At 46.3% G+C, this 25,928-nt stretch overlaps 2 protein-coding genes across 2 annotated transcripts in view; both read left to right on the top strand.

Annotated features, from left to right (window-relative positions):
• Nucleotides 1–794, top strand: part of LRCH2 (leucine rich repeats and calponin homology domain containing 2) — a 43,760-nt gene extending 42,966 nt beyond the window's left edge. Inside the window, exon 23 of the transcript XR_007905258.1 lies at nt 778–794. The gene's annotated coding sequence lies outside the window, so the exon portion shown is untranslated. The remainder of the gene's footprint in view (nt 1–777) is intronic.
• Nucleotides 795–6,121: 5,327 nt separating this feature from the next.
• LOC127473137 (interleukin-13 receptor subunit alpha-2-like) lies at nt 6,122–25,128 on the top strand. Its single transcript, XM_051792421.1, has 10 exons — nt 6,122–6,290; nt 13,124–13,273; nt 16,676–16,827; nt 18,693–18,846; nt 19,371–19,491; nt 20,862–21,046; nt 22,115–22,272; nt 23,097–23,241; nt 23,715–23,817; nt 24,716–25,128. Exons 1-10 carry the CDS (start codon nt 6,281–6,283, stop codon nt 24,756–24,758), a joined length of 1,221 nt encoding a protein of 406 aa, XP_051648381.1. The 5' UTR covers nt 6,122–6,280; the 3' UTR covers nt 24,759–25,128.
• Nucleotides 25,129–25,928: the final 800 nt, after the last annotated feature.

Here is a 25,928-nt window from a genome sequence, read left to right as displayed (position 1 = left end):
AATAGTTCATTCTGTTCTTTCTCTACTAGACATTTATACAGTGATGAAATTGAGATGCTTCTGCCAACAGTGATAAATTGGTTAATTTTTGGCTCAAGCAACATAAACTTCTTTTTCCCAGGAATATCAGTTCAAATGATGGTAATATTGTCTCTGATGAAATGGCAGGGGAATTCTCTGTTTCTTTCCTCCTGTATATGCAAACTAAGGGTTGCAAAAGAAGAGAGGCTCGATTCGCTGGTGTGGTCAAGAATTATCAAGAGATAATTCTGTCTGCCACCTAATCTGTTACTGTGTTATTGCCCTTCTGTCAGCTGTCCCATGCTGGCCTGTTTATCTAGTTTTGTAGTATTGCCTGTATATGGCATCATAGAGACTTATTCATGTCTTTGGGAGCTTCAAAACTCCCTTTGCCAATTTTTCCCTCTTGCTGGTGGCTTAGAAAGAGCCTTATCACACAGGCTGGGTCTGACTGTGCTCTTTTCGATAACTTACATCAACATTTTATTCCAAGTTCTTTCACTGCAAGTTTAAGAGTTTTATTTGATGCGTAAATTGAAATGACGAACTTTGTATTTAGGAAAAATACTCGATTCTTTCAGGATTTATGTGCCCCCAAACTGCTATTTCATTTCTTTTGGTCAGATCTTCTGGCCTTTCAGATATCAACAAACTGCAAGGAGTTCTGTTTTTATTGAAAACAAATTCAGAGTTGCTATAATGTCCTTAGAAGAAATGTATAAAACAGAACAGATCTTATCACTTCTGTTCCCTCAGGTACAGATGGGGAAAGAAACCTCACCACCATCTGGATTTTTTCACTTGGACTTCAACATAAACCAAGAAAGCCTTATGCACAGAAGGGTAAATTTAGTTTCTCTAAATAGGAATTTTTTTTAAAACTAAATTTATTGTTGTCTTTTAAAAAGCCACAGCACTTTTGTGCTTAAATTGACAGTTTACTCAACAATGGTAAAAAACGTGTAGGTATTTTTCACTTTCTGACAGGCTGCAGCTGCCTGTCAACATTGCAACTTGACTTATCCCGTGTTCACTGCTGAGTGTAGGTTGTGCTGTGCCCACAGACATTGAACTCCCTTTATTTTGGTCATAGAGAACTGCTCCTGCACTCTGATCTCCAGGAGTACAGAGCATTCTGCTGTTTGCCACCTTTGCAGCTTCTATGTACAAAACACTTTTATTTGATGAAAGTAACCACTGAAGCTGTTACCTTTCTGAGCTTATAAACATGAAAAAAGCCCAAAACAAGCAAGGGATGTGGCAGTGACACGCTGTAAAAAAATACACACCTGGGTGGTGTTCAGGGCCACCTAAAGGGGGTTCAGTTCTCCATCAGCTTCGAGCAGTGCCACTGAGTGTGGAGAGTCTTGGCATCCCTTCAGCAAACCAGGTGAGCTCCAAACCTGCCTCCCCTACAGCCAGTCCTCAACAGAGTGGAGGACTTAGCCTGGGGCTAAATCGTGTCTTGCTTAGGTTGTAACCCAGCTGCCTGGCTGTCAGTGTGTTTGGCCCATCTCTGCCCAGGAGGATGGACCAGACGATCTCCAGCCATCCCTCCAGCCTTGGCCCTGCCCTGCCCTGCCCTGCCCTGCCCTGCCCTGCCTGCTGGCTCTGGGCTCCCCAGGCAGGGCCTCAGGAAGCCCTGGTTGGCCAACAGCCTTCAGACAGCTGTGGATGGTGGGTTGTGCCAAATCCCATGATTTTTTTTTAGGAAAACAGCTGGGGAGCACACAGGTGCTCCTGTCAGCTGGCAGACAGAAGGTGGGATGTCTCTTCACAAGTGAGTATGCTCTGATATTTCCAAAATGAACAGCTGGATTGATATGAAAATGTATCTCTGTTGCTGGTCGATTTGTCAGGCCTGCTGTGATTTTGATGGACCAAGGGATTCCAAAGGCATTTTTACCCTGCCCCACACTGTTTAGTCAGGCTTACAGTTTTGAGTGGTCATGAAAAGTGCTGCTGCAGGCCAGAAATTTTTTAAACAGTGTGGGAGACAAATTTCTAATCAAAATGAGGCAGTTGAAATTGGACTGTCAAAAGTGATTAAGGCTGGGGAGTTTGTTTACTTGTCTCCCCCCCAGCAGGAAGAAGACAGTGGTTAACTTGTATTCTGCTGACCAGAAATTTCTGACCTCTGATGAATGTTTTCTGTGTCAAACATTCAGACACATAAAACCTAAAAGTATGGGGAAATTTTTCTTAGTGCTTGATATTCTCAGACTATGAAACAGGGAGCGAATGAGGGACAGATGTGGGTTGGAAGATAAGCCAAGGCTGTGGCTTGTTTGCTTCTTCTCAAGCTCTGTCCCTTTTGTTCTGGGCAGCCCCCTCTCTTCTCCCTCCAGCCCCTTCTCTCCTCTCTTCAGCACACACACAGCCAGCACAGGATCCCCAGTGCTCACCCCTCTGCCCCAGGCAGGGCAGGGTGGGCACCAGGCTGCACTGGCAGCTCTTGACCCAGCAGAGCCAGGAGGTGTTGCTGTGCATCACTACCTGCAATCCCAGCCTCTGGAATTAAAGGCTGGCAGCACTGAAGGCATACCCATTTCAGTGGCTGAATGTCTGTGAAGACCTTTCCTGCTTATCCCGTTCCTAACAATACATGGGTTTTCTTCAAACCCTGTTAGTTAAATATAATTTGGTGTATAATGAGCCATATCAGACAGTTTGGGCTGAGCCAATGCAGGGATCAAGGGATTTTATGCCTTGAGGGACTTAGTGAGCAGTAGGATTTCACTAAGGAAGTATCACAGGACACCTCTTCCTGCAGCAGTTCCTAGGGGCTTTCTGCAGAGACAGGTGGTGTAGGACTGGGAGAAGAAGGCAACTCTTTAATATTCAAGGCTGTAGTTGGACTGAAAACGTACTGAGTAAAGTCACTGCTCAGCCAACTTCTGAGGAATTTATGAGAGCACAACTCAGTTTCAGAAGAGTGCAGATTGCTGCACCCACAGGATTAAGGAATGTCTTTCACAAAAGCAGGCAAACTGCTGAAATCCTTTAATTAAAATAAATATTTTTCTTTTCCCTATTGAGACAAATCTTCCTCCACCAGCTAAAATCCATCTTGTAAGTGGCAATTGATTAATATATCGTGAAGGATTTATTAGTATGTTTCTTAAAGCCTGTTGAAATATTTCTTTTTCCTGTCGTACATCTTCATATTATTACTCACATCTGCAAAGGCAACTCTTAATAACACAGGGCAAGCCCCAACAACAGAACGTAGCACTCGTGAAAGTCAGAGAAGGGAACTAGGAGGAAATAATATTATGATCTTTGGGCTTAATCCTGCACACCCACAAGAGCCTGTGCCCGCAAGAACTCTGTATTTCTCAATCATTAGACTTCAGATGTTGGGTGTTACCTAATATTTCTGTTTGTAAAAGTGGTCTTTAAAATGTTTGAACCCTGCCTTCAAGGTGAAACCGGAGCAAAATGCCAGTTCTCTCCTATCACTAACTGATCTACATTTAAACTATCCCAGCCTGGCTTTGTTTTGGAAATGGTAGTGCCTTTAATGGTGCCCAGACATGAGAAATGCAGTATGAGAACTGTATTGTTTTGACTAGGAGCCACAGTCTCTTGCATTTTCCCCCACTTTGTGTGTGAACATAATCTTTGTCACGGCAAATGTGATAATCTACCTCACTGAGAGTAAACTGTGAATTGTTGCACAGCCTGGCAGGGTGAGAACAACTTGTGACACTGAGGTGCCAGGCTCTGGTTTCCTGCTGAGAGCTGGAAGCAGCAGGATTTCCAAAGCCCTGGCTTGCAGCATCCCTGTAACCTGAAATTACACTCCAGGGAGCTCAGACACTGAGCACAGAATCATGGAATCACAGAATGGTTTGTGTTGGAAGGGACCTTTAAGTTCCACCCCCCCTTGCTGTGGGCAGGGGCACCTTCTACTAGACCATGTTGTTCAGAGCCCCATTCAACTTCCAGGAATGGGGATCTACAACTTCTCTGGGCAACCTGTGCCAGGGCCTCAGCACCCTCACAGGAAAGCATTTCTTCCTAATACCTGACCTAAACCTACTCTCTTTCAGTTTGAAGCCATTCCTCCCTGTCCTGTCACTACATGCTGCCTGACAACTGCGTGTTTGAGGACTCAAATCTACCTCCAGCCATCAGAGGGTAGGGCCTATATTCAGACAAAACATGGATTTTGGGATACACTTAACTTCTAGGTGCAGGAGTTCTTTGAAGAGGTGGCTTGTCGGGTGTTACAAGCTCTGCACACTCAGCAGTTGTTGTCTGGGAATTCAGGCATTTGTTTGCTTTGTGGGTTTTGCAGTAATGTCTTGGCAGGGACTGAACCAGTAAGTCACTGTTGTATAGCTCTTCAGTAGTGCCTTGATTCTTCTTTTCACTGGACTGGGAACTGCACATTTTCCATGAGGTCAGATTTTTGGCTCTGGCAAATCAGTACTCCTTTATCCATGGGGAATCAAACGTTGTTGATTTACATCGAAGATGTAATTCCTTACATTTGTGGTTGCTGCAAATGCTGCTCTGTGAACTTCTCCAGAAGACAAACCCAACACAGCCCCTATTAAAAAGGACCTTTGGGAGACTTGTGTGGGAACGGCCCATCCAGGGCTCTGGCTTTGCTAATCTGCTGTGCTTTTGTGGAGCTTTGAGCAGTGTTACCTTCAGGTCTGGTCACGTCGACCTAATCCTTCATCAGTGCTATAAATTGCTGATAAATTTTCTGGCAAAACCTTCTGGCTCCAACATCCCAAGGAAACCTCTGGCTGGAATTGGGCTCTCCCACTACCAGCATGGCAGGGGACAGCTTGCCTTTCCAAGCACAGCTGAGCAGGATTAGCCAGACCACCCTGTCAAGAGGCTCTGTTATCCCATCCTCACCTTCCCTGGCAGACCACAGTCCTGCAGCAGCTGCTGGGGAGAGGCACCTTGCCAGGAATGCCTTGCAGAGAGCAGAGCTGCAAAGCAGCTCATCCATCTCGCTTGGATTACTGTTCCTCTGCTCTCCTTTTCACTGGTCCCTAATGGAGCCGTGCTCCTGGGCCGTACAGGGATTTCACTAACACAAGAGTCTGCTCTACCCTCTTCCCCTAATCATATTTCCTGTTGCAGAGCAAACCTGTGTAAGAACATCCACCAGACAAATTATTCCTGTGAAATCTAACCTCTTCCTGATTTCACTGGCCAGCTGGTGCTGGGGAGGACCAACCAGCTGCAGCTGCAGCTCCCTGGAGACCAGTCCTGCCAGCAGGTCCTTCTTCAGCATGATAATAGTTTATAGCTGGAGAGCCAGCATCTTCCTCAGGACGTGAGGTCTGAGCTCTCAGTGAATCAGCTCCATCCCACCAGTGTCACGTCTGCCTGTAGCTGCTTGAGGCAGATTTTTCCAGCTGCTCTCTGTTGCTTGTCTGAAAGCAACAGTCATCTGGTCAGGACCTTGGTCAAAACATATTTCTCAGGAGAATAACAATGGAGTGAGGTTTTTCTTTGGTCAAGGAGCCCCATGTAAACAACAAAATTTCCCAGTGGAAAAAAAGTGTTTTACTTACAACACTTTTGTTTGTTGGGGTTTTTTTTCCCCCACAAACAAGGAGGTCCAGCTGTCATCTGGCTGTGGAGTTCTGCCTGTGCACAGCTGAGGTGCTGATGTTGGTCCAGGATGTGCAGACCTGCAGCAGTCACCACGTTGCAGGTGATGGGAGCTGGGGGGACCTGCAACCTCCTAAACCAGCCAGGATTGTCAAGATTTTCATGTCTGCTCACCCCAGAGCCCCCAGCAAGCCCCTTGCTGCCTGGGTTTGCCTGTGGCACTGTCCCTGAGCTGGGGTGCCCAGCACCTCTGGGAGCTGGCCCACAGCCAGGCAGGAGTCTGTTGGAAATTCGGTGGAACCGCAAAACTCTTCAGTTCACACTAATCAAGGTTTTCCTGATCAAATTGCACCCTGTGGCAGGAAAATCCCTCACACATCGTTGTGGAGCTGTTTACTACAACCCATGAGTGTAATGTGCTTACTCTGCTCCCTGGGAGGGGATGTTGAGCCAGATGCTTGTGAGCACTGGTGGTTTTCCCTATTTCTTCATGTGCATTCTGCACACAGAACACTTCCAGGCTGGCTGTTCACATGCAGCTGCTTGAATCTTACTCTCTAGAAACAGGAACATATGCAGGACTTTTTCTTCTGTTTTACTGTTCCAGTTTTTGCTTTTTAAGAGCTAATAAATATTTTGTGTTGTGTGTTACCTGGCTCAAAGGAAAATCCTGATGCCTTGTGGTAAGCCATAACTACTTTATATTTTAATTTTATTTTCTGTGAGTGTGTGTTTGAAACTCAGTGTAGCTGTTCAAGTGTAGTGCAGAATATGGATTGACACATACCATAATTTCTATATAAATTTGAAAGAGTTTTCCAGCACTTCTTTATTTTTAAGTGGCACTGGTATTTGTGTTCTTGAAATAACTTTGGTCGTATCTGCACAGAGTTCATGGGGATGCTTAAACTATGTATTTTCAAACAAGCATGTGTGTATTTGTGTGTGTGTTTGCACCATTGTTGGACCAATGTGTCTCATCCCTTTCCAGCCATATTCTGGCTGTTCTGAAATCCTTCCTGTGGTCATTCCTAATTTAAGTGTCTTATATTTTTTTCTTTCATGGGAAGATTTAAACACCTTTTCATATAATTAACAGTACTCCGGCTTGTCCTAATTCAGCACTGGCTTGCTGATAAGAGCTGTCAGTAGATATCATGGAGGGGCTGTCTGTCCTCCCCAGGCAGTTATTCTGGGTTGAATGTCAAAGATCTGCATGTGTAAGGGAAACTAATAAGATATTTATGTGAGCCATAAAGGGCTGCTGTTTGCATTGGTGATTCCTGGTCACCATATGGGATGGGGAAGGCACAGGAGAGGAGGCCAGTGCTGCTCTCCCCTCACACTCCAGGAAAAAAACACCAGACCCCTGGGAAGATGCTATTTTAAATGCTCTGAGTTGCAGCTCAGGGTTCAAGGACGATTCTGTGATGGTGATTTGGACCTTGCCCTTTCTCCTGCCTGTGCCAGCTGCCCTGCTCGTGCCCTGACCCTCTGGAACTGGCTCCATACCCTGCTCATGGCAGCAAAGGCAGGATTAGACTCTGGCTGCGAGGTGCCTCCAGGTCTCACCAGCTAAATTGTGCAGGAAGGAGCACTTCTCCCAGCCAGGAGTCTTTGCCTGCCCCAACTCCTGCTGGGAGTTGTGGCAGGGCCTTTTTATTCTGGAGATAACTTTTAGCTTCTTTTATATCTCTGTCTGGATGTATCTGTGGCCTGTTCAGCAGCAGTTTCTGCTCTGCCAGCTTTATGACTTCATTTCAGTTATTTCTGTAATGCCCTGGTGCATTTAGCAGCAGAATTTGGGCTCTGGTATGCCAGGCTGTGCTTCTGATCCCCTCCCAGCTTGCTGGTCCCCAGCATCTCCCCAGCCTACCCTGCACACCCCCAGCCCCTGAAGCCTATTTTTGACATAGGCTGATTCCCAAGTGCAGCTACACGTGTTGGTCACTGCTGTTTAATTCCTCAGCACACCTTGTAAATCTTTTCCACAAAAGTTTTACGTGGTCTGGTGTGCCAGAGCAGAATCCAGCCACTGAGTCCTGTATTAGAACTGACACTGTGCCACAGTAAGAACGAAATTATTCTCCCAGGCTCTGCTAAATCCTCAGCCCAAGCCCAGCTGCAGGGGAGGGAGAGTCAGAGCAAGTCCCTGTGTGGGCAAAGGGCACGTACAGGTTGTGGAAGAAACTGCTCAAGGAGCAGAAGATGACTCAGTGTGAAGACAGGATCCAGCAGGATGTGGACCCTTTGGTCGGGGTGTGTTCCCAAGGTAGGAGACACGTTCCACACAGAAACCATTTCACTGGGAATTGCAGGAAGCTGATGAGGGATGTGTGTAAGGGGTGCCTTATACACAGCCAGGAACCTGCCATGGAGTCATCTGAGAGGGAGAGGGAGTGTGTATTGTTTAGCTTTCAGCTGGATGGGTCTTTCTGAGAACAACACTGATTACAGAAAGCAAAGATTTCAGCAGAGCCAGCTCCATGGCAGCTGCCTTGTTGGCTTACATGATACAGGCACATTCAAACAGCTGCTGCCCCTTTCTAAGACGCCATCAGAGCCAGGATAGTAGCCATCAGCAAAGAAATATGGAAAACTGAGGTCTCCACTCACCAAAAAAAGTAAATATTGACACTGTGCATTGCTAGAGAGTCTGGATTCCGTCCACCATTTCCTGAAATCCCATGATAGCGGTAAGTGTTTAGTGCAAAGAAGGGGTTTCTTTTCTTGCAACACTCAGTCTGTCTCCGCTGCCTCATGCTGCTCTTCCTAGCACATCTCCTCATGGTGACATCCCCTTTCCAGTGCAATCCATAACACTGTGCTGGAGGCCACAGGTCTGTTCAGAATTACCGAGTCCTTTATTCCGGCGCCTTGGAAAGAGCTTGTTTAATGCAAGTTCTGTAAAAGAGACTGGCTTCCCTGAAACATGAGGCAGTTAAGAGGCTTTTACAAGCCATTGATTTTCCATGCCACTGGCAATTTCAAAACCATCCCTTTGGATCAAATGACTCATGCTATTCGATACCAAATGGTCTGTTCATAGCTGGAGCCTTTTAGTTTTTATTTTGCTCAAATAGAAAGCTGCTTCTAAACATAGACCTGCATTGCAAAGTTGAAAGCTTTTATTCTGAACTATCACATCCCCATATTTTAATCTAGGATGACAATGGATTGCTTGACAGAACCAACGTAGCACAAATGGGATGAATATATCAAACATATTTTAACCAAAAGAGATTTGGCCCATTTTTTGCATTTCGCTCCATTAATGATCTTTGCCAACCACTTTGCCATTTGCAATGAAATGTTTCAGCAATGATGCTGCTGTTCCTTAATTTCATCAAACAGAAGCAGATTTTTACAGAAGCACTTTTTAATTTCTGCATGCAGCTGCATATCTGTCAGAGTCCAAGAACCCAGCTCAGGGGCCTCTCTGCTCTGAAATTTCTTATTCAGCCTGGAGGCACTTTTACAAGTTTGCTTTCCCTGGGCTTTAGTGCAGAGCAGCTGTGAGGCTCTGGGACCTGACCAGGCTCCTGGACGAGGAGGAAGCTTCTGTGAGATGTTCCTGAGCACATAATGACTCCAGGAGTCAGTCACCCAGCTGACAAATCCCAAAAAATCTAATTCATGAGCAAACCAGAGGAGTCAACTTCCAAATACAGTTGCAACAGGGAAGGCAGACAAACAGGAAACAATCCCTGTGGTTTTTCCCATTGCTGGGCACAGAAGTGTCTTGCTGCTGATACTGTGGGGCTCCAAGGAAAAGTGGGCACAGGAGGGCAGAGTAGTGAGGGGCTGAGCCCAGCTAGCAGTGATGCCACCAGCCACAGCACCTGGGGACAGCTCAGAGCTTTGCCAGGGCACCCTCCCAGGGCTTGCTGGTGAGCCAGGGCTGGTCTGGTTTCAGTTACATCTTCTTCCATGAGCCTGTCATCACTTCATGATGGAGTCTTTTACAACAGAACCCCATTTACAGAATTGTCAGTAGGTTGCAAATTGCCTGCCTGTTCCTGCCCTGACCTGCAGGCCATAAGGCTCTGGTCCAATATGTGCAGGGATTTGTCCTTGTCTGTCCCACAGTTGCTGTCGGTAAGGTCGGTACAAGCCAAGGTCTGAGCATGTGGCCTCTATGCAGAGGTGTGCCCTGAGCCACTGATGTCTTTCCTACACATGGACTTTGCTGGAATGGAGTGTGGATCCTCTCCAGTGTGCCCTCAGCTGAGCTCCTCCAGGACCAGCTTGAGGTTTGCACTCACTCTGGCAGGGGGAGAAACACAAGCATCAGGTACCAGAACAAGGAGAGGAAGAGAGAAGCACATGTAGTTTGCAAAGGGAGTTGTTTTGGACAGGAGGGTGGCCAGAGGAGGCTGGAACAGCAGGCACTGTTCAGCACCAACCTGCACTCACTGGTCCCTCCCAGTGCTCCAGCACCAATGGTTCTATTGTGGAGCCCTATTGTTGCAAATCCCAACTACATATTTTTTCCAACCCAATTTTCTCAGGAATTGACCCAATTCTTGCACTCAGGAACTGGCATTCACCCTGCTGGCAAATGGTTCCCATTTGTTTCAAATGATCTGCCCAGGATGACCTTTTCTGCTTAAATAGCTTACACAACAAGAATATGTGAATGTTAAATTCTAATCTTGCAAAACTCTGAAAGCAGGGCCATTTACCAGCAGCAAGGGACTTTTTCCCCCCCATCCTTTTCAGAAAGCAAAAAGGAAAAAAACAACCAGCACTGTGCAATTTCAGTGAAGGGAGAATTCACTCACAACCCCCTTGCCCCTCCAAATTCACAGGGCTCAGGGTTAGCATGAGTCATTTCTGCTACTTTTTGCTATGGAAAGATGAGAAGGAAGATCACCAACCACAGGTAAACCCCCCATGGCCTTCTGGGGTTGTCCTTCTTTGCTTCTGTTTGTCAGAAAATGTCTTGTGTTTTCACTTGTGCTACCATACCTCTCTGAGGTACTTGTTCCAAATCCTAGCCATAGGTTGCTCCCTGTCTTTATCTTGTATAAAGTTTGGCCCTTTCACTTTCAGCTGTGTCTACAGAGCACTGGTGGTGGTCTGTGTAGCAGCAATTAGCCTAAGACAAAAATTGCATGTAAAAAAGGTCATGTTTCCTGCAGGGTGATGCAGGAAAGGAGGGATGAAGTAGATGGTGACAGGCATGGCCATACAAGGCTCGTATGATATGCCCAACCCACAGGAGAGGGCGAGGGGATGGATAACTCTCTATATTTCCTGCAGAGCTCTGAGAGCCAGAGAGGCTGGACTTGCTCCACAGCCATGAAGCTCATGGGAAGGCACGGTGGTGGGTCACACCAGGGCTGGCCCTGGGCACCCCCAGCTGGAGCCCCATGGGCCAAGGCAACGTGTGGGGCCGAGGGGGGATGCGGGGCCGTGGCTCCCAGCCCGCCGTGCGTCACCAGGGCACACAGCCCACCCTCCTCCTGCCATTTGGTTCTCATTTCAGAGAATCATTTCAATATTTCAAGCACATCTTTGACCTACAGCAGCACAGTGGCAGCAACAGCTGGCACCAGCACTTCATAGAGCCCAGCAGTGACCCCTCAGGTGCTGGCTTAGTAAAGCCTCTGGCCGTGTGGCAAGGGCAGTAACATTGCAGTGAGGCACCTGATCCCCGAGGAGAACAGGGGAGGCCCTTAAAAAACCCTCAAAATGTCTGTGAATGACAAAGTTTTGAGCAGAGCACCCATGAGGCTGCTGAGCAGCTCAGCACTCCAGAGGTAGATGGGCTCCCATGCACTTGGAGGCCCAGGTAAGAGCTCTTTGATGGTTTTAAATCTTGCAGTGAAAGCCTTTGTTTATTTTGGCTTGCCTTGTGAAACCACACGAATACATTCAAAGTGAGTGTATTGGAAATGAAAAAAAGCTTCCTCCACCAACATTCACACGCAGCCCTTGGATGCTGCTGTTCACCAGCTCTGGGTTACAGCTGCTCCTTTCCCCAGCTCTGTCAGCCAGCTCTCCATATCACCGAGTCCTTGGACTGAATTTGGAGACCCTTCTGAGACAGAGACTTATGCATACAGCCAGGTTTGTACTGACACAAGTTTTATGTTGTTTTTGATATGTTAAGATGTAATTCTGGTCATTTCTTCTGACTGGAACTTCTCCATACATTCTCATTTCACACTGAAACAGAAAAGTTGCTGTAGTAATAATTGCTGTAACTTATGTAACTTATGTGATAAAACATTTATACTTATGTGATGTAATAATTATAATTATGTACTGGATTTTGGGAATTTTATATTAATTTAAATTGCAATTAGCTGTTAAAATTGTTGTGTATTTTTAGTTGCTGCCATGTGTTGCCAGCTAGAATTTCTGGTTAATTTAAAACACACACACACACACACCCCTGCCAGCACAACCTGTCTCCTCTGGCTCCTGTGAGTCACTTTTCTCAATGTTGGCCCCAGTCCTCAGATTTCTAAAGTTCCCTCTGACTGGAAGTTCTGCCATTCAGCAGAGCCCCATTTCCACGTTGACACCCTGTGGTTGCAGGTGCTGACTAAGCAGCTGTGCCAGAGTATGACCTGGGAGTCCACTTATCTTAGCCAAGGTTGTGGAGTCAATGTAAAGTGAGTTTGTAACCTCGATAGATCTCAGAGATGCGGTGCCTGCTCACACAGATGCCAAGTTCTTACACAAGAGGAGCTTAAGCAGTGGCCTCAAGCTTTCAGAAAGATTAATATCCATGTCTATAGCTATTTATATAACTATATCTGTAACTATATCTATATATTTCTCTCACTTCCTCCCCATCTATCTATACCTGTACCTGTATCTATATGCAAAAAAATTAAAAACCACGTGCCTAAAAACCTGTAATGCAACACTTTCTGGCATAGGGAAGTGTGCTGAGCTGGCAGTATCCACAGGCAGTAATTCCTAACCACCTTCAGCATGAAATCCGAGGGAAGGAGTAGTTCCTTCCCTGGAAACTCTGCTCCTCTCCCTCTCAGTCCCCACTCCCCTTCAAAAATTATTATGGTAACTAAGAATTCTCACAAGCATTCCTATCATTCCGACCAATTCCTGAAACAGGAAAGACAAAGGCTGGTGATAGTTGCATAAGATATGTCCCTTTATTGGATAAGGCCAGGCTCAGTCATTCTGGCTTTGATCTTTTTTTATGAACATGTCATTGGTCCAAGGCACATCCTGTTGTAGGGGTTCAGTCTCTCAGTTGAATCACTCTTTCTGCAGAAGACACTCAGCAGGCAGCTCGGTGACTGAAGCACAGGCTGACAAAAGGATGTGCTTAGCTAGCCAGAAACTATGTCAGACGAAGCCAAAGCCATCCCTGTGTTGCCATCAGCAAAAGTTGCAAATAAGAGTCCCCTGGGAAATGATTAATCCGACTTGGTAAACGAGTGAAAAGGCGCTTGTTGCCAGTGCTCAGCCTGCAGAGGGAATACCCGAGCTCGCGGATGTGCTGAAGCCTTTGAACTCCGCTTTGTTTCTCCAGCCCCCTCGCACACGTGCTGCAGGACCAGTCCTCCGGCTCCGGCGGAACCCCGGACCTCCTACCTCCAGATGGCTCCCCAGAGGCTCTACACTCTCTCCGTGATGCTGGTGTGGAGCTGCGTGGTGGCCTCCTCCTCCTCCCACATCCCAGGTAAAACCCAGCGTGCTCTTTGTGCTCCTGCCTAACCCTGCTTCATGTTCACTTGGGCTCTTTACGAAGTTAGTCCTTCAGCCAAAGCTTCTCGTGTGTGTATGTGTGTGTGTTTTAGTGAGTGGCTGATTTATAAACCTGTAATCCATTGTCTAAACGTATTTTATGTGTTTAGTGGATATTCTTCTGAGTGAATTTGAAAGGAACAGAAACTGCCTTTGGTACACAGTGAATATATTGTTTGATAGAGAGATATCAAATATAAATACTGCTCGGATACATCAATGCTCCTGAGTGTGGTCCCAGCTGGACAGACTGTGCTAGGTGTAAGAAACACAAGGTTTAATCATACTTGGAGAATAATACTTTCTTCTAAAAAGTGTTTCTATGTAAGCTGTCATCCGTGGCAATGGCTCTTCAAGCACCCTTTGCTTCAAGCCCCCGAGCACCTCTTTGCTGCACTGCACCTGCCAGCCCCAAGTCTTTTGGCCTCTGTTAGCTGGGGCTTTGCACCCAAAAACTTTCCTTCTCCAGAGGGATGGTGAGCAGGTCTGGCCCTCCCTGCCACGCACAGTGCACGATGCAGAGGTAAAAAACTTGTCCAGGAGGCCGCTGAGAGACTCCCTGTCCTGCCAGGCAGCATGGACAGAAATCTGCCAGCAAACACGCCACTGCCACGCTGAGCAAAGCACACTGCCTTTAAAATGGGTTTCTGAAGACATGAGACTCACCTGCAGCCTCTGTGAGCAGCACAGACAAGTGCAGACATACAGCAGGGACGTATGGGGGGCACCTGACAGGCTGCAATTTTCCCACTGGCAAAACAGGCGGAAAATTGCAAACCCTCCTGCTGCTTGCACCACCTCAGACAATGGCACGGCGTGGAGCAAAGTGGTGGGAGGCAGCTGGGGATCAGCAGGGGTGTGTCACCGAGGCAGTGATGTTGGCAGGAGTGTGCCCAGCAGCCAAGGAGGGGTGGCCATGGGGGCTGTGGCTGTCTTGCCAGCACATCCCTACCTGAGTCACCACCATGAGTGTCAGGGAGACAAGTTGTTAATTTGTTTTCTTCAAGAAACATTCAGGAGCAGCTTTCCTTCAAGGCTGGATAATGAAATAGAGTGTTTCTAGTCCTCTGTCCTGTATGAATGATGTGAGTGAGACTGGTAATGTAATGTATTATTGTGAGAATGAGAAACTGCAAGAGGCAGTGCTGACATTTAAAAAACAATCAGATTCCAGAATGCAAGTTACATTCCAAAAAGAAGCTTTTCTGTTCCCTCTGAAATCCAATCAAAATTTGTTTTGCAAGAATTGCTGTTTACAGTAGCAATTGTTTAGGGAAAATATGGCTGTTTTGCTCAAGATCAGGATGTAAATAAATTTCAGAGCATTATCATTTCCAGTCAGAAATTCCAGTTTTGACCAATCTAATCCCCTCTTGACAGCTCATCACCAGTCTCATGAGAAAGGCTTCTAGCTTTTTGCTTCCTTGTTTGCATTGCTGCAATTTATCCACTCAGGAGGAGAGCCCAGCTCCCAGCCCTGCCAGCAGGTGTGGAAGTTCTCCCTCCTGCTGGCCCCCACGGCTTGGTTTGGCTGCTGGGAGGAACATCCCTGTGCCTTTGTCTCCCTCCCTCCACAGTCTGGCTGTAAATGGCCATTCTGGATGAGCCACTTGTTCATTTTTAGCAGCTGCAGTCCTTGGAGCACTGTTCCTACAGACTTGCTGTCCCCAATGCTGCTTCTGATGCTTTTGCATGTCTGCAAAGCCCTGGGAGGTGGGTGAGGTGCCCTCACCTTGCCCCCACTCCCATGCTCATCAAGAGCCCAGCTTGAGCACTCTTTGCATAGGCAGAGCTGCCTGTGCCCCTGTTTCCCTTCCTCTGCCCATGCTGGGAAATCTGTGCCTGTCTCAGTGTAGCCATATCAGATCCTCTCCTCTGCAGGAAAATGAATACAAGATGCTGCATGTGCAGGGCTGTGCCCCACTGGAGCTGGAGCAAGCCCACTACTCACCTTGGAAGACAGGGCTTACAGTTGTGGGAGGGAGAGTCCTTGTTACACAGAAAAATACATAAAATCTAATTTTTCTCTGAATCATTATAGTCTGTTGTTCCCCGCTCCAGCATTGTCCTAAATACATTGCCATGATCTCCTACTTTGACATCTCCTGTAATAACAAATCTCCCATGGAGCTTTACATGCTGGGAAAAGTGGGATCTTAAAACCACTGCCTGGAGTGTGTTTCATTTTGGAGAATTTCCACAGAAGAAACAAACCCTCCAGCGATGTACCCTGCAAACTTTCCAAGGAGCACGTTAAAGATTGATTTATTTCACTGTCTTCCACTGAAAAATATTCTCAGGGTCTGTTTTCACAGTGGATTTATAGAAAAAAAATAAAATGAAAGAATGGTGTAAATCCTGATGAAGACATGAAAAAGGTGTCAGAGGAACCAGTGACCTGGAGGCCAGATTCAAACAGAGAAGTGGTGGCAATGCTGGACTGACACTGCCAAGAGATGGGCTCCAAATCACTGTGAAATAAAGTGCAGCAGATAGGTAGAAACCAGATAGATAATCTCACCTTTAGATAGTGGAGAAAAATGACCTTAGATGTTACAAAATTTAGCTTTGTTTGAGCTAATAAAACTGAGTAGCCAAACAGCTTTGGTCATGTGAACGACAGCTCCACACAGAGCTGGACCTGCCCTAGTATGGAATTCATCTGTAATACACACTGATTTATTAGCATACAGCAGCACCTTACAGTACCTTGGTAAAAGCCAGACTGACTGTGAAGGCACATTTTTGCATAGCTGATACATGTCCAAAATAAGAATGATTTTAACTTTCCGCTTTTTTACCTTTTTTTTTTTTCATTAATCTTTAATATACTTGAAAGGAATATTTAAAGCAATATGGGTGATTTGTGTCTGTTACAGTTAAGGAATATTAATCCCTCTGACAGCATGCTGGGATCTGTCATCCTGTGTTGGTGCATGTGCTGAACACAATGTTTGCAGATACTTGTCCTGAAAGTTGGTAAATATCATGAGTTAAAGGCGTGCAAATATAGGACATGAAAGGTCATCCAAGGACAGTTGCTTTGCTTAAAGCATCTTGGAAAAGAAGGTCAAAGAAGTGGCATTCTATGGGCCTTTCCAATGGTCCTTGAGTGTTTTCTCAGAGCATCAGCAAAAACTGGCTTTTAGGGGCAGAGCTTGTGTAGGTTTGTGGAGAACAGGCTATTAAATAGCCAGGGCTGGACCTGAACCAGCAGCACTTCCCTCCACATCCAGCAGCTGATTTTGTCATATCATCAAACTCCACAAGTGGTTTTTTGTTTGTTTTCTTTACTCTGACACTCTGTTTTACCCTCTGCTTTTTTTTTTTAACGTAGTTGCTCCCCCACGAGACCTTCAGATCACCGACCCTGGACTTTTAGGTCCTCTCGATATAGAGTGGAAACCTCCACCCGACGTACAAACCTCCAGTGAATGCACAGTAAAATACAAGTTTGAATATCGTAACACTGGTGATACAGACTGGAAGGTAAGAGTTAATCCTTCCTAAATCCACCCTACTGTTCTGCCTTCAGTTCCTGCACAGCTTTATGTTTGCCTTTCAAGGAGGAGTGGTACCAAAGCAATTCCAGCTTTCCATGAAAAAGCCAGGCTGTTCCAGTGGTTTGAACCTTTTGCCAAACAGGAATGTGTTTTGAAATGTAACAGCAGCAGCATCCAGAGAAGGGGCTGTTTCTGTCAGAGGGCAGGGTGTTTGCTGCCCAAAATAATCCAATAACATCTGATATCATTCTTCATTGTAAAAGAATGATATTAAACATCCTTACAGGGCTGGAATCGAAACTCAGTGTCAACAGATCCTTAGGGATGCAAAGTGGTGAATAAATAGAAGTTTCATTAATTATCCTAATATTCTAACATTCCCTTTACCCAAAAGGGAGTTTCCAATTACCATTTACTTTTGTCTTTCAGATACAGTTGACTCTAACTCAGCTCTATGATAAAATTGTCAGTCTTCTCAACGTTGATGTGTAGTAGGGCAATGGCAGACAGGCACAGCACAGGAAGGGTTGTAGGAATATATTTGGGGAGTGCTTAGAAGATGAAAACTGCTGCAGGGTTAGGAAGGTAAATAGAGTGGGGAGAGGAGAAACCCAGCAGGAGGCTGTTTGGTTGGCACAAGGTACTGAGGAACACATGAAAAATGTGGATGTGCCTCAAGAACCCAGAACCCAGGTTGGTATCCTGAAAGGAAGAGGGGTTTTTTTGCACAATCCTAAAGCAGGAATGCTAGAGGTCTTGCCAGCTCAAGAGACCAGGCAGAGAGGGGAGCAGTCAGTGGGCTCAGGAGAGCTGTGGAGCACAGCTTCTTGCTGGAATGGTTTCTGCATATCCTGCATGAATATCTGCTTCATCTGCCCAAGGCAGCAAAGACAAGGCTACCAGGCTGTGTTTGGCTACCACAGGAAAGGGTTTTGATCCAGATATCCCATGGGAGCCTGCAGAGGTGGAAGATCCAGTGTCAGTTATGAAAGTGTCTTATACAAGGCAGATCTACAGACCGGAAAAAAAATTCACCTCTGGTACCTTGCCAAAACCTTGACCCCAGATGAGGTCATGAAGAAGAGTTAGCCTGAAAAAAATGCATTGGACATCAGCAGAAGCAGATGTCATCAATGTCTGCTAGAAACCTGGTTCAACAGGTTCTTACCCTTGGGGACTGCTGGGCTGTGCCATCACAGTTCCTGCTGCAGCACACGGATGCATTTGATCCCATGTCCTGCTTGGGCTAATGTGACACTTCCATCATTTATAGCCCTTGTCAAATTAGTTTCCCTTGCATAAAGTAAAGGGGAGTAAGCTGAGGAAAAAAAAACTAGAATAACCTCCAAAAGAGGTGCTCAAAAATCCCCCAAAAAGACAAAGCCCTGTGGTACTCAGTGGTGAGCCTGTGCTGCAGTGCCTGGCTGCTGGTCCATCTTTGTAGGGTGTGTTTGTGCTTTCCACAGGAACCAGCCACTACAAGACACATTGTTCCTTCTGTTTCTAATTATCTCAAGTCATGAACAAATGCTTTTTATCTGGATTAGTAGTGATGTCCTCATCAGATCGTCCCCAGTGCTCCTTGCTGCTGGGGATCCCTTTAAACAATCTGCTCCCTCTTGTCATTGCTGGTGTCCTGCGGGTGGAAGGATTGAAAGCCAGCAAGGCTGGGCACTGCAGGTGGTACAATAGTGCTGGAGAAGCCCCGGGCAGTGAAGCAACTCAGAAATGTAAAGAGACATTAGAGCACACAATGGAGCCTATTTGCAGCTACAGTGAGAGCAAGGGTAGCTAATTCTGCAGCCCACTTAGCAACAGAAGAGGTGCTTAAAAAGTCTGTCTTTCAACCAGGTTATTTTTACTAGGAGGCTAAAATTCAGAGTTGGATTTGACCTCGGCAGGACTGCTGAAGTGAAGGTGCAGACTCTGCTCGAAGGACGGTGTACCAGTGGTGTGGAGGTGCAAAGTGACTGGATTTCTGCCACCTTTCAGGTCCCACTGCAAGGTTAGGAGCAGCCTGTGATACTTGATGCAGTTTTGTGCTTTGCATGAGCCTGTTGCATGAACCAGTGCTGGCCTGAGGGTTGCTGGATGGGAAAGACATTGCAGGGCTTATTGAGGGATAAGACACCAGAGCATCTCTGCTTCCAATGGCTGTGGTTGAGGTTACTGGGTACCTGGGGATCATTTCCTGCTGTCTGCACCCCAGCTCTGCTCAGTTGCCCTGCAAGAGCTCCACTGCTGAATAACAAGGTCAGTTGAGCATCTTCCTGCTCTAGGATGAAATGACCTTTATAAGAGACAGAGCACTTGGCAGTAAAATTATCTAATAACGCTGACCGGCCTTTTTTTTGCTTTCTTTTGCTTTCTTTACCTTTCATTTGCTTTCTTTTCCTATCTTTTCCTTTCATTTACTTTTCTCTTTCAACTGTAGCACACAATTGTTCAAAGGCATAAAATGGTGCTTCTGCTCGGCCTGACTGGTACGTTGCTGAATGACTGGTACATTGTTTCCTTCTCATTCAACAGGAAAACTGGAATCACAGGTCCAGAATTTCCACTGCATCTATCATGACTGGGAATACCTCAAGTGCACTTGGCAGCCAGGTCTCCTTGCTCCTCGTGGAGCACATTATGGGTTATATTATTGGTATGTATCAGCAAACTAGAAAAATACCCAGGCAGCAATCCAGTGAAGCTCTCAGGGTACTAAAATGCCACAGTAAATATGCTTTTTATGGCTGGCAATACTATTGCCCAATCCACCCAGGATGAGCTGAAACAATATCCCAAGCAACACGTGCCTTCTGGCAAGGGAATATACTCAATCCCTGCTTACTTTCTTGAAATGAGGCTCATGCTGACCTTTGCCAGGTCACTTCCTCCTTTCCTTTTACTCACCCCCATGGAGTGTTTTCTGCATGTTGTCCACCACAAAGACTCGTGCTTTCCCTTTGCTGAACACACCTGGATTGTTCTGGCTGCACATTTCCCATGGTCACAGTGCACATATCTCTATAGGACAGGATCCAGCATGAGCTTACCAAGTTTCAGTGAACCCTATAAAAAGAGTGGGGCTTCTTGGCCACTAAGAGTTGTAGTCTTCAAGTATATTTTCATAGCACATCTCATACAGGCAAGCATGCTGCTGAAAGGTAATAAAAATGCATGTTTCTCAGCTGTTTCTTTTAAACTGCTGCCTAAATTCTATCCTGCAGGAGGAACATAGCTAGAATTAGTGGTTTGGGAGAAAGTGAATGCTGTATTTGGTCTTCATTTGCTATGATACTATGGGAAGGATGACTAGTTAGTCTGGGTTTCGTGTCATTGGGCTATGTGTAGAGAGGCATAGCTGCATTTTAAAAAGAGCTTCCATGTAGATTTTGGAAATAGTCTTCAAAGCAGAAGCACTGACTTAAAAACATTTTGCTAACTGCAAAAGTCTGCTTGAGGAGAACCACGGAAATTCATGATTCATGCCTAAAAGGAAAACAAACACAAAACCTCTCAACCTTTATTTAATTGCTGTAACAAAACCAGACATTTGGATCTGGGACCCATTGTATAACAAGATCGGGTGGGAATCATGGCATCCTTTGATCCCTGTGAGCTAATTTTTATATTACTAGTGCATTTTGACTTGGCAGGGGACCCTTCTGACCAGAGTCAGTGGCTGATGGTGCAGAAAGGGTCCTACAGGAGGATGGCTGTCTCCATGAGCAGGGGCCAAATCCTTCCCCATCTCCAGTCACAGTGTGGCACCTCGTAAAGCCTCCTGTGCTCCAGCAATGGGCTTGGGGAGAGATTGGCACACCCTACAAACCAACCATTTGTGCATGTTAATTTGGTTTTTTTTTCTCCTCCCCATACTTTTCCTGTAGTAGGAGTCCAGGTGGCTGATGCATGGCACTGTGCTTCAGATAGGCTGCAAACAGCAGGGCTTGAGGCTTAGGACTGATTTAAAAAAAAAAAAAGGCGGCCCCTATTTTGGTTACTGTCTGTTTTCCTACACACTGCTAGGTACGAGGGGCTGGACCAGGCAGCACAGTGTGATCACTACATCCAGGAGCACGGCGTGAACGTGGGCTGCACTCTGCGAAACCTGAGCCAGGCAGAGTACCAGGATCTCAACATTTGTGTCAATGGTTCGGCAGCAGCCACCCCGCTCCGGCCCCTGTACAGCACCCTGCGCCTCCACAACCTGGGTAATGAAAGCAGCAGGGCTCTGGGCACCCCCAGGCCACCACACACCCCAGGCTCACACCTTGTGTGAGGGGGCTCCAACAGATGTGGGCGGGTGGCTGTAATGTGTCTGGGTGAATTTCCCCTCAGAGAAGGGGCTCTGGGGGACTTCAGTGTCCAGGAGTGTTTGCAGGTGAGCAACACCACTCAGTGCACACCCCAGAGGGTCAGAGGGTCCCTTCAAGTGCTGGGTTCAGCAGCTGGACAACTTTGGACATAAATGGCAGATGGCAGAGCAGCTGTGGGGTTTTTGGCTCTAGCAGCACCATCACAGAAATATCTTCGTTTACTCCTGATGGAATTGAAACCACTGCTCTGCTCTTTGCAAGCACAGGGGAGCTCTTTAGGTGTTGCTGTTCAAACCAAGCTAAGGACTGGGAGAAACTGAGTGCAAGGTGTGATGAGGTCTGTCAGAGCAGAGGTGGATTTCAAACCCATCAGAGACAGGGAAAGGAAGCAAAGCACAACATGATGTGCAAACCTTACATGTACTTGGTCTTTGTTATGGGCTGATGCATTCACCCACATTCCAGAGAGATAAAGGGCTAGTCCTCCAGCTAAGCCATGGGCTAATGAGCAGGATTTCTGAAATCAATTAGTGCTGCCATGTGCTTCATATGTGGCTTTGGGCATTTGACATAAACCAATCTTTCCTGGGATTCAGAGAGTGTCAGGCCAACACTGCTGTGGTGTGTCAGTGCAGGGGCCAAGGCCAAGGGAGGGCTGGCTGGCTGCAACATGAGGGGGGCATGCCAAGCACAGGGCTCAGACCCCAGTGTTTCAAAACCCCTGCACTGCAGCTCAGAACAAGGACCTTGTCCAGCTTGTGTGTCAAGTTAAAATAAATAACACACTCTCCAGCCTCTGTGACATCCTGCTCCTCCAGCATCCTGGCTGAGAGCAAAGAGAGCTCAGAAATCCCATCCACGGGGAAAAAAGGACGGAGGGCGGTGGTGATTAATGGAAGCCTTTCCACCAGGACCTGTCTGAGTGCACCTCTTGACCTTCTCTCTTTTTGTCCCCCCTTCCAGCCAAGCCCTCCCCCCCGAGGCAGTTGGTGGTGTCCATGTCTGCAGCCCAGGAGCTCCTCGTGGCCTGGAGCCCCCCGGGCGGCCAAACACCGCCCCAGTGCCTGGAGTACGAGGTGGAGGTGGCAGAAGATCTGGAGGAGGCCAAGGCTGCCTGGGCGGTAGGGACAACACACACTGTGCCACGGGGAGGGGCAGGGTGGGGGAGCCCTGCTGAGGGCAGTGGGGAGGCAGCAGGCTGCAGGCAGGGTGTTGTCAGCTCCTCACTGCCCGCCTGGTGCTGCCGGAGGAACGCGCTGACCGAACGTGCTGACCGGCTGCTCCACTGCACATGTTCCCACTTAACCCCCTGACCTCCAGCTGCAGCGTTTGCTTTAGCAGGAAGAGATCACAGCAGGAGTCTCCCAGACAGCACTTTCTCAGATCTCCTGCATGTTATCTCAGAAAGCTGTCATCAAGGAAATTTAAAGGCTGCTGTGGTTTGTTCCCTTGATTATGATGGCACAGCTTGGTCCAATAAAACTATAATTTGAATTTCTCAGAAGAAGTGGCCTGGGACAGAACATACCTTTTATGCATGGTGTTTTTTTTCCTTGTGCATTATTCAGGTGCAGTCTGGAGAGCAAAAATGAAAAGGACTAATTAATCATAGGGGACAACTGAGGGACATTTTTTCTTTAATTGCCATATTCTACATATGAGTTTTCTTAGGTAATTGAAAGAAAGATTTCCTAAATTAACAGGCATAAATGGCAACATACATGATGGCATCCCCAGAAAGAGTTTGCAATATATTTGTCTTCATTATCATCTTGTTGGCATTAGCTGGTCCAAAACTGTTATGAAATTATTTAAAACTGCCAAAACATAATCCAGGGGTTTGCAGAGCCTGGACAGTATGTTCAGGAACATCAAGTCATGGCAGAGAGCTACTGGTGGTGGCACATAATTCCTTGACTATTATTCTCTGTGCTTTGTTTCTCAGCCTGTGTTGACCCAAATGGAGACTACTTGCACAATCCCCAGAGCAAATCAAAGCCACATTTCATGTGTTCGTGTCAGGGGCAGAACAAATATTTTCTGTGCTGACCAGGGCTTTTGGAGTGAATGGACACAGGAGTGTTTCTCTGGTATGGAACCCAAAGTAAAGTGTTTCTTTTACATCCTTTATAAAGCCTGTTTGGGACCAAGTGCTGATGACTGCCCTGGGTATCTGCTGGTGTCCAGCACTGGAGGTGGGATGCTGGCTTAGTTATACCCTCGACCTACTCCAGCACAGCCATTCCTACAGCTTTGCATCTCCAGGGCACTGGGCAGGCAAGCCTCAAAATATCAATGCTTCTGCTCCAGCAGCTTTCCCCAGGGGAGAGGCACATAGTGGTGACTACATATATACACAGGAAATAATTACCCTAAAGGAGTATGTTACCCTATACAGTACTATATACCTGGCATATATCTGTAATCAATAAATCAGTAAATAAATATCAACATAGAGGGTAACAAATGTGGACACAGTGAGTTTGCATCTGAGTCCAGGCTTTGTAAGAGGTAATATAATCCATTCTAGCATTTCCTTATTTGCTGTCATTTATCTTTGCAGTGTCCAGAAAAGAGGACAAGCAGCTATTTATCCTCATTCCAGTCATTCTGAGTTTGTCAAGTAGCCTCATAATATTTATGTTGATTGGCCAGTGCAAGAAAAGGTAAGCACCAGGGCAGCCTCTCCAAGCAATGTAATTTTTTGTGGGTGTTTAGAACTATTTATAACTACAGTTATAAATGAAACAACATATTAAATGTCTAAGGGACAAACATTAATAGATACTGTAAGACTGGACACCGAATAATAGTTTATTTTCAGTAAACAACCTTCCTAAGTGTGTCTGTTTCTGATATGAAATGCTCTACAGCAACCCATAAACTCACAGCAGAGACTCAAACACTGCTCATAGGAGCCCCGACTGCTTCTGTTAAATGCAGCAGTTACTTGCATGCACAGCAGCATAAATAAAGCCATTATCATGCCCCAAACCACTCAAGAGCAGAGATTTGTACGAGCTGTGTTAGAGAAGTGCCATTTTAATGGCTAAAGCCTCATTCTCTATGCACTCCCATCCCAGTTGTTTGCATTCACATCAGTGATGGTGCACGGGGAAAGCAGATGCAGTGGATGAATTTGCCTGTATCCAAAGTATTGGTACTGGATACTTTCTTCATCCCCTGGGACTGATGATTATTATCTTTTCCTCGTGGCCATATAATGTAAGCAAGTGGGTAGCTTTTCTAACATTCCTTTTAAGGCATCACTCATGAGGGAGAACTGGCTATAGAAATACTTCTGTGTGGTCCTCAGGGATCAACTAACACCTATTTGGCAGTCAAATGCATCGAGTCTGACACACCCTCCTTCATCTTTGCTTTGCATCCACCTTTCAAATGTTTTGGTGTGTGAAATTTAAAAAAATGTAGATGCTGCTAAGAAATCTGTGGAAAACAAATGCTTCCAGCATTGCCACTGGGATAGGACAGTGTCTGACAGGGATGCTGTAGCGTGTCCTCAGCTCTCTCAGTACTGGGAATAACAGTCTCTGTCCATTTCAGATCCTCAGAAGGAAAACCATCAGAGGTGTCTGTGGGATGTTAACTCTGCTTGGGACTGCTGTACCACTTGTGTTGGATGGGTTGCTCCTGGCACATCATCCCAAGGGCAGCTGAGAAGCCCTGAGCTTTCCACAGCCCTCAGGGGTCTTCCCCACCTGCTGCCATTTGTGACACCGGTTGTTGCAATTCAAGTCCTTGACGGACCCAGGGGAACTGGAGGAGTTTTAAACTGACCCTGCAGGGAAACTGGAAGAGTTTTAAGCTGACTCTGAAGCAAGCTGTTTCTGATAACCCGGCAAGAGAGAGAAAGGAGGCAGTGGAAACTGCTATGAATAAAGATAACGTGTTGTTCTGTGGGTTTGTTTGGGTTTTTTCTTCTGTAAGGACTTTAGAAATCTGTCACCAGGACACACACACTGAAGGGCAGCACCTCACACACAATGCTATATGCTTGCAAAACCTGCACCTAGCCACTGCACCCCACCTTGCTCTCACCACATCTTCCTAGTCCCAAATAGGGTGAGCCCTGCTGAGAGCATCTAAATTCTGAACGTGAGCTACTTGAGCTATTTATTCCATTAGCTGATATACCTTATCTGCTGAAAAGCTGAAGTGGGGAGGCCTTGAGAGGAACTTCTGCTATAAAAAGGCACGATCACAGCTACTGCAAAGGACAGATGCTTCAGAATAGTGAGGGTTAGTCCAGCAAATGAAATGTGGAAACTTCTCTGGGAAGTGGACATTCACCAGAATTCAATGAAGCAACCAAGGTGTTTCTCAACACCATGTATTCAGCTGAGGAAATTGCTGACTGATTTTTAAGGAAACATTCCCTATGATGATGATAGAAAAAAAAAAATCATCACTAGGTAAGATACTCTTTTCCAAGCCCATTCCAGGATTTTTGGTTGAAGAACCTACCAAGACAAGCACAGGGGTTTTGTGTGCTCTCATTTCATCTGAAAAACCCAGAAAACATGTTTTCTCGCAGAAGCATTTATTCAAAATGGGAATTTCTAATGAGCAGTGGAAGCTCAGAGAGAAAATCAAGTTTGCGTCAATCAGCGACGTAAAGAGCCACACTAATCCAGTCAGGCACAAAACATCACAGCAAGTGCTGCCTTACACATCCAACTGCAAAATTATTCAATCGCTATCAGCTGCTGCCACTGCTAAGTGGGCAACAGCCCAATGTCATTTGGGGAGCAACCAA

Source organism: Manacus candei, unplaced genomic scaffold, assembly GCF_025592945.1.
Source record: "Manacus candei isolate 608988 ecotype Guabito, Panama unplaced genomic scaffold, ASM2559294v1 h1tg000003l, whole genome shotgun sequence".
Lineage (NCBI taxonomy): Eukaryota > Metazoa > Chordata > Aves > Passeriformes > Pipridae > Manacus > Manacus candei.
This window is presented reverse-complemented; position numbering and strand designations above follow the sequence as displayed.